Here is a 12631-nt window from a genome sequence, read left to right as displayed (position 1 = left end):
CTTTTTCTGATGACGTACGTTTCACAGCTTGGGTGGGGAAACGCTTAACCACTCCCCTCAAACCGTTATGGAGAGGAGGAGCGCTGGAGTAAAACCCTGCCCTCTGTTCAATATTCCGTTTCACTTGGAAATACGTCACAGCACTGGAGAAAAATCGTTTGCAACTTCCGGTTCACGGGGACTTTAACTAACTACACATTTACTTTATGTGAATCTAACAAAACATTTGCTCACTTTGACACAGAACAATGCTTTCTAATATGAGTCACTAGATTACTTGATTGGTTGAAATTCTTTCCACACTGAGTACAGGCGTACGGCTTCTCTCCAGTATGAACTCGCTCGTGTGATTTCAGGGTTCCAGCCTGAGTGAAACTCTTGTCACAATATGAGCACTTGTAAGGTTTTTCTCCAGTATGAATTCTTTCATGCTGTTTCAATTCACCAGATGTAGTAAAGCTCTTCCCACAGTCACAACACAAATAATCTCTCACTTCATTGTGTGTTTTCTGGTGCTGTTTAAAATGGTTCAGTAGTGAAAAACTCTTTCCACAGAGAGAACACACATGAGGCTTCTCATCTGAATGAACTTGCAGGTGTTTTTTTAGTTTTAATGATGAAATACAATCTTTACCACTCTGATCACAGTTAAATGTCTTTCCTTCAGAGTGAATGCGCTGATGCTGATTGAGAGTTGATAGTCGAGAGAATCTCTTTCCACACTGAGTGCATGTATACGGTTTCTCTCCAGTGTGAATTCTCATGTGTATCTTAAGGTTTCCTTTCTCTGTGAAACTCTTTCCACACTGAGTGCATGCATGTAGTTTCTCTCCAGTGTGACTTCTCATGTGTGTGTTAAGGCTTCCTTTCACTGTGAAACTCTTTCCACACTGAGTGCATGTATACGGTTTCTCTCCAGTGTGAATTCTCATGTGTGAGTTAAGGCTTCCTTTCTCTCTGAAACTCTTTCCACACTGAGTGCATGTATACGGTTTCTCTCTAATGTGAATTCTCATGTGTGTGTTAAGGCTTCCTTTATCTCTGAAACTCTTTCCACACTGAGTGCATGTATACGGTTTCTCTCCAGTGTGAATTCTCATGTGTGCCTTGAGGTTTCCTTTCTCTGTGAAACTCTTCCCACACTGAGTACAGTCGTACGGCTTCTCTCCAGTGTGAACTCGCTCGTGTTTTTTCAGGGATCCAGACACAGTGAAACTCTTGTCACAATATGAGCACTTGTAAGGTTTTTCTCCAGTATGAATTCGTTGATGCAGTTTCAGATCAGCAGGTGTAGTAAAACTCTTCCCACAGTCACAACACATGATCTCTCACTCCATTGTGTGTTTTCTGGTGCTGTTTAAAACTGATCAGCCATGAAAAACTCTTTCCACAGAGAGAACACACATAAGGCTTCTCATCTGAATGAACTTTCAGGTGTGATTTTAGATTTGATGATGAAATAAAATCTTTACCACACTGATCACAGTGAAATGGTTTTTCTCCAGAGTGAATGAGCAGATGAACACTGAGACCTGATTCACCAGTGAATCTCTTTCCACACTGAGTGCATGTATACGGTTTCTCTCCAGTGTGAATTCTCATGTGTCTGTTAAGGTTTCCTTTCTCTGTGAAACTCTTTCCACACTGAGTGCAGGTGTGCGTCTTTTTGGCTTTTGTTCTTTGAATTGGAAAGTTACGATGTTCCTCCTTCACTTCATTCAGTTCTTGTCTTTCCTCTTTCACTCTCACCTGGTCTAAAATACACAGAAATACAGTTAGAATCAGTTCAAGTGAACCCTTATTTGATAACAGCAAGCAACAGAGATCAGAACTTTCACTTTTTGTTCTGTCATGCACTTGTTAATATAGCAAAAATATGTTTGACAAATAGAGCTGTCGCGATAACAGCAATATTGCAGTACCATTCATTGATAAGCAACTGCAATAATCGCTTTCTTTTTTCATAAGGCTACACCCCTCTTGTTTTGAACTTCAGAAGTTTAGAGGACTTGTTTAGCTTTGGTTACATTAGTTACTGAAAATGTACTCTTGTGCATGCTGACCACATCGTAACACTTAATTATATAGCAAAAAATAAATATAAATAAATCAAAATAAACAAATGGTGATAATACCACATAACACGCTATTAAAGCCACTCAAAAGTACTGCAAGGGAAAATCCTTCACCACGACAGCACTGTTGACAACTGCTAATATAATCATTTAAATGTATTACTCTAATTTAAAATCCATAATTGTCGATAATTCCCTTTGAAATTGTAATTGTGATTATTAATTACGATTTTCCCAATTTACAACAAATGATGTTTTGAATAGTTTGGCCATGGGACCCATATTTTCCTATGGTCATCAAACCATGACGATCAAAAGACAGTCTCAATTACTAGTTTTTGTCAATACAATCTTGGTATGAACCACCACAGTCATAAACAAACTAACCAATAAGTCCCATTTTGGGGTTATGGAAACAACAAATTGGCTACCATGGTTACACAATACTTAAGAACCGTTTAAGAAACATGGAAACTGCTCCAGATAAATAGAGTGGGCATCATACCTGCATGCAAAACACGTGACATACCAATAACGTAATTTATTTGTATTTTATATTATTTCATGACTTGCCAAATTGCCAATTTACAACATTGCATGCTCGTAATTCTTTTGCGCTTTAGTGATTTTTTTATAATTTAAACATTTATGCCTTTGCATGTAGTTTCTTTTATACTTTATATATATATAGAGAGAGAAAGAGAGAGAGAGAGAGAAGTGATAGCCCGCAACGCCGCAGTAGAGATCCACCTGTCCGACACGACAGTCGCGTGTTGTCGCGACGCCTCCCCACATTTGTACTTTGATGGGCGTTCCTCAAGTTTACCGCTATAAGCGTGGTTTTGAGCCAGTGGCCAGTCTAGAACAGAGGACCTGCAAGAGGATCGCGGCCGGGAAAACTGGTTCCAAAGCGGCACCAACTCTTTGCTGGACTAGAACCGTTCTTTTAGCACGTCATGTTTACGTCAGGGGCTGGGGCGGGTTTAGTTGTGTTCTAAACATATTTTCTGACCATCGCAAAGCTAGGAGAAACTGCAGAAACACGCAAGCGTTTTTTTTTTATTTTTATTTGAAACAAAAGCAAAGAAGAAAACTGTCACGATAGGACAAATAAATGGAAAGAAAAAAAGACACAAGACAGGGGTACATAACTTATCAGAAAAGATTACGTATCAAACGAAAAGATTAAAAGACTTACATATTTCAATTGTTTTTAAAGTTTTCTCGGTAGACGAGTTCAATCCCAAAGCAATGTACTTGCAAGCGTTTCTAACGACGTGCACAGTGACGTAACGACGTCGTTCCCTGGGCGCTCTAGTCAATGGAAAAACAAACAGGTTCTGAACGGGTTCGCAAGTTGAACCAACTCCGAACCAACTTTGAACCAGCACCAGTTCCGAACCCGTTCTTTTTTCGGTGGAAGGTTCAAGGTTTATGTTAATTGTCATTCCACTACATGTGAGGACATACAGTGGGACGAAATGTCGTGCCTCACAGGACCACGATGCTATAAATACAGACATGCAAAGATATAACAGAAATAAACATTGACAAGCAAATTTACAAAAGTGCACGAGAAAGTACAAAAATATAATTGCCGGGTAGTAAACGCGTTCACGAAGTTCACGAAGCGCGTCTTTGGCGTTTGCACATGGGGGAATGTAAACAGCAACAATAACAATGGCCGTGAACTCCCGCGGCAGATAGAATGGTCGACACTTCACAACCATAAACTCCACCAGCGATGAACAATAATTTAATAATATTGCAGCATTGTTACACCAGTCTTTGTTGATATACACACACAAGCCACCACCGCGGGTCTTACCAGATAGTGATGAATCTCTATCTGCTAGGTAGCTGGTTAGCCCGTGCAGCTCGATGCCAGAGTTCGGGATGTTGACGTTAAGCCATGTTTCGGTGAACACAAACACACAACAAGCCCTTGCCTCATGCGGTGTAGACAGAGTGAGTTGAATTAAGTCCAGTTTGTTTTCCAAAGAGCGAACGTTTGAGAGCACGAGTGTTGGAAGAGCCGGTCTTGTGGGGTTAGCCCTTAGCCTAGCTCGTATACCTCCACGCTTGCCACGCTTCCGTCCCCTCTCACACCGCTTACGACGCCGCCTTGTGCGGGTAGCGTCAGTAGGCGAGGTCGCGGTCACAAGGTCCGGTTCCAGCAGTAGACAAAAGCCTCGTAACTTCTCAGAGTTGGTGTTTGTACGCGTTGGCGATATCCAAAAGGTTTTGGCGATCATATATTTGTTTTTTATGAGTTTGCGGGAATTTTGCACTATTTGGAGACGAACAGACGACATTGTGAGACATAAAAGCACCGTATTTTGGGACCCGGAGCAGCCGCTGCGTCTTACCGCGCCGCCTACACGTGGAAAAGGGGTATATAAGACCTCACAGCTCACAGTGCATGTCAGAGCAAATGAGAATCACGAGGTCAAAGGAACTGCCTGAAGAGCTCAGAGACTCAGAGAATTGTGATCTGGCCATGGTTACAAAATTCTGCTGCACTTAAGGTTCCTAAGAGCACAGTGGCCTCCAAAATCCTTAAATGGAAGACGTTTGGGACGACCAGAACCCTTCCTAGAGCTGGCTGTCCGGCCAAACGTAGCTATCCGGGGAGAAAGCCTTTGTGAGAGAGGTAAAGAAGAACCCAATGATCACTGTGGATCACCAGATCACCAGAGATGCAGTCGGGAGATGTGAGAAAGTTGTAGTAACTTAAGTCAACCATCACTGCAGCCATCCACCAGTCGGGGGTTTATGGCAGAGTGGCCCGACGGAAGCCTCTCCTCAGTGCAAGACACATGAAAGCCCGCATGGAGTTTGCTAAAAAACAAAACAAAAAACACCTGAAGGACTCCAAGATGGTGATAAATAAGATCCTCTGGTCCGATGAGACCAAGATAGAACTTTTTGGCCTTAATTCTAAGCGGTATGTGTGGAGAAAACCAGGCACTGCTCATCACCTGTCCAATACAGTCTCAACAGTGAAGCATGGCGGTGGCAGCATCATGCTGTGGGGGTGTTTTTCAGCTGCAGGGACAGGACGACTGGTTGCCATCGAGGGAAAGATGAATGCCGCCAAGTACAGGGATATCCTGGACGAAAACCTTTTCCAGAGTGCTCTGGACCTCAGACTGGGCCGAAGGTTCACCTTCCAATTAGAGGTCTTCTCGGGTCCTAAAAACTGGACCCGACCCGAATTGACCCGAATCGCTACTTACCCGAACCCGACGTGCATAAATTATTTTTAAAAAAAGAAAAAAAAACGACCCGAGACAGACCCGATAAAATTAGACCCGAGTCCGACCCGACCTGAAGCATTTCCTTTAGAACCCGACTGGACCCGAACGTAAACGGCATTTACAGTGTGCACAGCCTGCAGCCCTGCGTTTCTCAAAAATGCGCTTAACATAGACGCGCAAGAGCACGCTAAAATGTCAATCACACATCACTGTAATCCTTTAAGTCCTATAACATTTGGCAGAGCATACTATTATTTACCGGACCACGATGATTAGAACCACCTCAGGGTAAAATTTACCGACGGCTGTTTTTAAAATAGCCTACAGATTTGCATTTAAATTCTACCAGGCATTGACTTTTACTAAAATTGTGTTATTTAGCCTACTAACCCGTTGTTGCAGTTGTTTAGATAAAATGCGATTAAAACAGGGCATTATAGCCTAACTACAATAGCAGTCAAATTGGACGTTCTGAATCAAATCTTAATTATAGTAACGTTATTGCATCAACGAATTTAACTGCACGTCTTTTTTCCTTGTGATCATTGTTGATAAGGATGACCCTGGATGTTTCTGTTCTACATATTCGCAATTTCTGTTTTATCGTCGTCATGCTTGTCTGACAGTGTCGCGTATTTTTAAAATTGATTGACAGGCCTGGCTAAACGACGATTCAAATACTTGCATGTAGTCAAACATTCCTCCACATGATGGCGCACTAGTTCTTCTTTGCAAACGGGTTGGTTTTTGTGGAGCGAGCAACTGAGTAAATAAATGCGGACGCAACCGTGCTTATGCTTAGGCCTCTATCCCATTGCACGTAAAAGCGCGGATTCGCTCTCTCATTAAAAAAAAGTCAGAACGGTCATAGTTGTTTTAAATGCTGCAATTTTGTTAAATGCCCAACATTGTTTAAAATAATTCGGGTCTTCTCGGGTCCATTTGGAAAAGGCATATTTATTTTAAGTTACCCGAGCCCCGAGGCCACTAATACCGAACCCGACCCGTGCCCGAGACACTCGTCGGAGTTGTGGTGGACCCATGAAGACCTCTACTTCCAATGACCCTAAGCACACCGCTAAAATAACAAAGGAGTGGCTTCACAACAACTCCGTGGCTGATCCCAAGCGGACACATTCTAATCTGAAAGATGAAGCCTACCCGGAAATGTGAAAAACTGCAATACATCTCAAATCCGCTAGAGGTCGGTCCCAAAAGGGAGCAAATATCCATAGACGTCATGTTAAATATATCCGTTTTCACAGCATAAATTCATGTTTACAGTTTGGTCCCATGGACTTTTATTGTAATCTTCAATATGTTCCACGTGCCTGACGACTGTGAGGGGGGTGAATTTTTTTTCTAACTCGTTAGTTTAGATCATATTTAGATATAAAATGTATGACAAATAAGGGCGGTTAACTTTGATTGACAGCTGATAACGGGCTGCGCCGAGTGAATTTGACGTCTCGGCCATGAATGACACAACACATCATTCCACCTCTGTATCCTTTCTGAAACTTTTCATTTTGTATTTCTCAAGATTTTCCACTATGGCGCTGCCCATACCCCCCATAAACAGCCTCAAACCCGTTCTTCAGAGAATCTATGGGTGACGTCACAAACGCTTTGTCTATATATTTTTACAGTCTATGCTTAACCCAATTGAGCATCTCTGGAGAGACCTGAAAATGGCTGTCCACCAACAACACCATCCAACCTAACAGAACTGGAGAGGATCTGCAAGGAGGAATGGCAGAGGATACCCAAATCCAGATGTGAAAAACTTGTTGAATCTTTCCCAAAAAGACTCATGGCTGTATTAGATCAAAAGGGTGCTTCTGATAAATACTGAGCAAAGGGTCTGAATACTTAGAACTGTTGACATTTTTGTACAGTTATTAAAAAAAGAAAAACTGAAATATCACATGGTCCTGTGTTTTTCTGTCAATATGGGGTGCTGTGTGTACAATAATGAGGGAAAGTTTTTACTTAAATGATTTTAGCAAATGGCTGCAATTTAACAAAGAGTTAACAATTTAAGGGGGTCAGAATATTACCCTGTATGTTTGACAACTGCTATATACAAGGTTATTGTCATTTGGATGCATTACTCTATCATTTATCATCCATATTCTGCTTATTAATTTATATCTCTATCAAAGCATCAACAATGAAGAATCAAGAATGGACACCAACCTGTTTGTTCCTCAGTATCTTCATGTTTTATTCTGGATGGTTCTGGATCACTCATGTCTTCAATCTCCTCTTTAATAAACTCCATCTTTAACAGTCACACAGATTTCAGCTGCTACTCCTGGAGTTTGTCCTTCTCTTGTAGGATGATGGGAATATTCCCAGTGTTTATTGGTGAATTGTTGTGGGAGGGGCTTCACTGCAGGTGTGAACTGTGATCACTGTGTTTTTATCCAATCTGCATTTAAAAAGTACAGGGCCATCATGTTAAACTGAGCAGCTGAAAAACATCTTTGTCTCCAAAAGTTTCCTGTTTTCACCTCATTCATTATGGTGATGTCTGAGATCTTCTGTAAATTGGCACATTAAATTGTTTTATTGTAGTCAACAGGCTGAAATAACTACAGCACATCACCTTGGAAATTTCACTTTAGTTCTTGTCTTCGCTCTTTCACTTCCATCAGGTCTGAAACATATCAAAACATTAAGTTGTTTGAATGATTTCAGGAAGGATACATGTGAATTCATGCAACCCTGATTTAATAACAGAAAACAAGTGAGATCTGCTTATCAAATACTATATTTTGATGCATCAAAGGTTAGATTTGTCATCCTCTTTTAATAGTCAAGATTAGGGAAATTTTCATATCATGATTATAGTGACCAAAATTATTATTTTCACGGTTTTGTTAAAACGAGATGAAAGTTTTCAAAAAGAACTTATGCTCAACTTAAAACATTTTAAAAGTTTTATATTTAATAAATCCACAAACAACAAATACAACAAGCAGCTCTATGCACTTTTCAAAGCAAGATTGTATTCTGTGGCATTTCTTTCCTTATAATGACGGTTACCAATAGCAGCAAATTATAATGCAGCACATCCATGTATCACACGCGCTCTCATTTAATTTAAATACAACTTTCTGTCTTGAGTCTTGCGTCTCCATTTTTGATTGTATTGAAAATGAAATCAGAGATGATTTATTGTTTACAGAGTTTGATAATATTGTTGTGATCATTTTGTCTGGACGAGTTTTGTACGCTGTACAAAATTGGTTTAATCTTTACATTGGACAACACCAGTGACCCTGGGTGATCCCACAGCAGAATTTGTTTCTTATACAAAAGCACTCAGAATGATAAAAAAAAATAAAAAAATAAGAAAAACATTTGCTCCATTTTTGTGTGCATGTGTGTAGAGATTTGGGTATTTTTTTCATGCACCTGATGTTTGTACATGAATATTTGATGGATAAAATAATAAGAAAAGAAAAAAAACTTCCCTGCATATAATCTTTGTTCCAAGTTATTTTTCAAGCATATTGATTTTGTGCTGTAAAAGTAATGTTCATCAAAGGTGGCTTAGTTTCAGTATTTTGCTGTTTGTTTCCTAGCTTCACTCTCTCATCAACAGTCTCATATCTATGGATTTAATTTTAAAATCTGCATACAAAGAACTCAGGAATTCCTCATGTTCGTGAATAGACACAGACAGTTTAGCTCAATGTTTAGTTGGAGTTGTTGTTGCACCTCAGCGAGAACAGTATTCAGATTCACTGTCTTTCTGCTGAAGGATGCATGAGAAAAAACACATTAATTACCGTCCTCCCTAACAGTAACTGCAATTTAATACACAGGTCACAGATATGCCTAAAAACAGATTAACATCAAAATAAAAGCTAAACCCACAGACTCAATCCACCAAAATGATATGTGTGGAGATTTTCTTTTTAACGCGCGGTAATACGAGTACAAAAGTACATCAATGTGTTGGCAGAAAAACGTATACATGTCCTTATTTTGACTTTAAAACACTTCCATAGTATAAAATCAAAACTAAACTTGTAACGACGCTTCAGCAAAGGGAGGATTCATTTGAAGCTTCTTGGTCATAATATCGGGATCATTATCAGCAAACACAACCATAGACAAAGCAACTCGTAATCTGAAAACACATAAAGTCAGGCAGCAAACTTACATAAATCAGTCCACAATAGCAAACAGTCCAGGACAGACAGCAAAGAATCACGAAGAGAATAACAGTCCAAGAGTAATCCACGGGAAGACAAAACCACAGGAAGAAACGCTCAGAGATGTTCACAAGAGCAACACAAAACAAGTTTACAATGAGGATCTTCTTCTTCTTCGGTGTTTTTTATTGGCAGTTTGCAAACAAAGTGCATTACCGCCATCTACTGGATTGAGGTGTGAACTCATTGGGAGGTGATTTTATATGTTACTAAATTAAAACTAAAATAATAAAATCTTCTATTGGCAACCTGAGTTTCTTTCAGAAAGATCATAACATATTTGATGTAATGAAATCTTTAATGTAATCGTCGTGAAATCAGGGTCATTATCCAGCAAACACGACAAAGCAACTCTTAATCTGTTTAGGCATAAAGTCAGGCAGCAAACTTACATAAATCAATCCACAGTAGAAAAGGAGGTTCAACCAACTCTCAGTTAAAACTTGAACTCTGAATTGACTTAACTTGAGATGGGAAATGATTAAAGTCGACTAACTCTGATGCTGCGTCCCAATTTGCATACTATCCGTCATAAATATTAGGTCCTCACATCACAATTTCGTTTTTTTTTTATTACGAGGTCCCAGTAAAATCTCAAAGTCTGGCAGTAGATTAATTTAGATTGATAATAACGGATAAAAAGGATAATACATTTCGTTTCTATTACTCTAGTTTCCACAATGTCAAAGCAATGCAGCCTAACCCAAAATATGTACAAGCGCAGGCATGCACTTCTGTCCATACAAACTCCGTTCTGCGCTCGCCAGAGAATACTCCCGTTGCAGGAACACTTTTAGTAGTCCAAGAAGAAGCAAATATTTATTAGCTATAACGAAGTTTTATGTTAAGTATTAGCCTATATTTCACCAGATTGTATACTGTAAAACATATTCAAGCGCGAATGAGAACCATTTCGAGTGGGATGCCAGGTGCAAAAAACAAACAAACAAACAAACAAAAAAAACGTTTATTCGAATGTCACATTTTCAAAATTGAATACCAACCCACTGAACGAATAATTTAATATTCTGGTCCAGCCCTAAAAATTTGTTTCAGTATTATCAAGAGAAGGAGTTTTACCATAGCGCTATAGGCTAGCTAAGCCTTACGGAATACACGAGACCTCTCGAAGGGTAACATTTGCTCACTATGACACAGAACAATGCTTTTTAATATGAGTCCCTAGACTACTTGATTTGGTGAAACTCCTCCCACACTGAGAACAGTAGTAAGGCTTCTCTCCAGTGTGAACTCGCTCGTGTGATTTTAGAGAATCAGAAAGATTGAATCTCTTGTCACAGTATGAGCACTTGTAAGGTTTTTCTCCAGTATGAATTCTTTGGTGCCGTTTCAGATTGTCAGCTGTTGTAAAGCTCTTCCCACAGTCACAACACGCATGATCTTTCACTTCATTGTGTGTTTTCCGGTGCTGTTTAAAACAGAACAGCCGAGAAAAACTCTTTCCACAGAGAGAACACACATAAGGCCTCTCATCTGAATGAACTTTTAGGTGATCTTTTAGATTTGACGATGAAATAAAACATTTACCACACTGATCACAGTTAAATGGCCTTTCTCCTGAATGAACGCGCAGATGATGCCTGAGAGTTGATGAACGAGAAAAACTCTTTCCACACTGAGTGCATGGATACGGTTTCTCTCCAGTGTGAATTCTCATGTGTGTCTTGAGGTTTCCTTTCTCTGTGAAACTCTTCCCACACTGAGTACAGTCGTACGGCTTCTCTCCAGAGTGAATTCGCTTGTGTGATTTCAGAGATTCAGACCGAGTGAATCTCTTGTCACAGTATGAGCACTTGTAAGGTTTTTCTCCAGTATGAATTCTTTGATGCTGTTTCAGACATTCAGATCTAGTAAAGCTCTTCCCACAGTCACAACACACATGATCTCTCACTTCATCGTGTGTTTTCTGGTGCTGTTTAAAACTCTCCAGCCTTGAAAAACTCTTTCCACAGAGAGAACACTCATGAGGCTTCTCAGTTGAATGAACTTTCATGTGATCTTTAAGATTTGATGATGAAATAAAATCTTTACCACACTGATCACAGTTAAATGGTTTTTCTCCAGAATGAATGCGCAGATGATAGATGAGACCTGATTCACCAGTGAATCTCTTTCCACAGTGAGTGCAGGTATACGGTTTCTCTCCAGTGTGAATTCTCATGTGTATGTGAAGGTTTCCTTTCCGTGAGAAACTCTTTCCACACTGAGTGCAGGTGTGCGTCTTTTTGGCTTTTGTTCTTTGAATTGTAAAGTTACGATTTTCCTCCTTCACTTCATTCAGTTCTTGTCTTTCCTCTTTCACTCTCACCTGGTCTAAAACACACAGAAATACAGTTAGAATCAGTTCAAGTGAACCCTTATTTGATAACAGCAAGCAAAGAGATCAGAACTTTCACTTTTTGTTCTGTCATGCACTTGTTAATATAGCAAAAATATGTTTGACAAATAGAGCTGTCGCAATAACAGCAATATTGCAGTACCATATTGATAAGCAACTGCAATAATCGCTTTCTTTTTTCATAAGGCTACACCCCTCTTGTTTTGAACTTCAGAAGTTCAGAGGACTTGTTTAGCTTTGGTTAGTTACTGAAAATGTACTCTTGCGCATGCTGACCACATCGTAACACTTAATTATATAGCAAAAAATAAATATAAATAAATCAAAATAAACAAATGGTGATAATACCACATAACACGCTATTAAAGCCACTCAAAAGTACTGCAAGGGAAAATCCTTCACCACGACAGCACTGTTGACAACTGCTAATATAATCATTTAAATGTATTACTCTAATTTAAAATCCATAATTGTCGATAATTCCCTTGCAATTGTAATTGTGATTATTACTTACGAGTTTCCCAATTTACATCAAATGATGTTTTGAATAGTTTGGCCATGGGACCCATATTTTCCCTATGGTAATCGAACCATGACGTCTCAATTACTAGTTTTTGTCAATACAATCTTGGTATGAACCACCACAGTCATATACAAACTAACCAATAAGTCCCATTTTGGGTTATGGAAACAACAAATTGGCTACCA

The 12631-nt window shown here is 39.5% G+C and overlaps 2 protein-coding genes across 7 annotated transcripts in view; one reads left to right on the top strand and one right to left on the bottom strand.

Moving 5' to 3' along the window:
• Window positions 1-12631, top strand: part of LOC148973411 (uncharacterized) — a 51078-nt gene that overhangs the window by 22175 nt on the left and 16272 nt on the right. The gene's annotated exons all lie outside the window — the stretch shown is intronic.
• The window catches only part of LOC120470735 (uncharacterized), a 60871-nt gene continuing 48313 nt past the window's right edge, over window positions 74-12631 (bottom strand). For 2 of the 6 annotated variants that reach the window (XM_089120694.1, XM_089120692.1), the window contains exons 3-4: window positions 7535-7769; window positions 74-1754 (exon numbers count right to left, since the gene is read on the bottom strand). In XM_089120694.1, the coding sequence (XP_088976820.1) occupies window positions 231-1322 (1092 nt within the window). In that variant the 5' untranslated portion in view covers window positions 1323-1754; window positions 7535-7769 and the 3' untranslated portion in view covers window positions 74-230. Of the gene's footprint in view, window positions 1755-3903; window positions 4487-7534; window positions 7770-7946; window positions 7998-9512; window positions 10703-10755; window positions 11899-12631 lie in introns of those variants that run through there. The other 4 variants (XM_089120693.1, XM_089120696.1, XM_089120695.1 and 1 more) reach the window with 4 other exon arrangements.

The sequence above is a fragment of the Pimephales promelas genome, chromosome 16 (assembly GCF_988280905.1).
Source record: "Pimephales promelas chromosome 16, fPimPro1.hap1.1, whole genome shotgun sequence".
NCBI classification, from domain to species: Eukaryota; Metazoa; Chordata; class Actinopteri; order Cypriniformes; family Leuciscidae; genus Pimephales; species Pimephales promelas.
The sequence above is the reverse complement of the archived record's forward strand: the minus strand, read 5'-3'. Positions and strand labels throughout refer to the sequence as shown.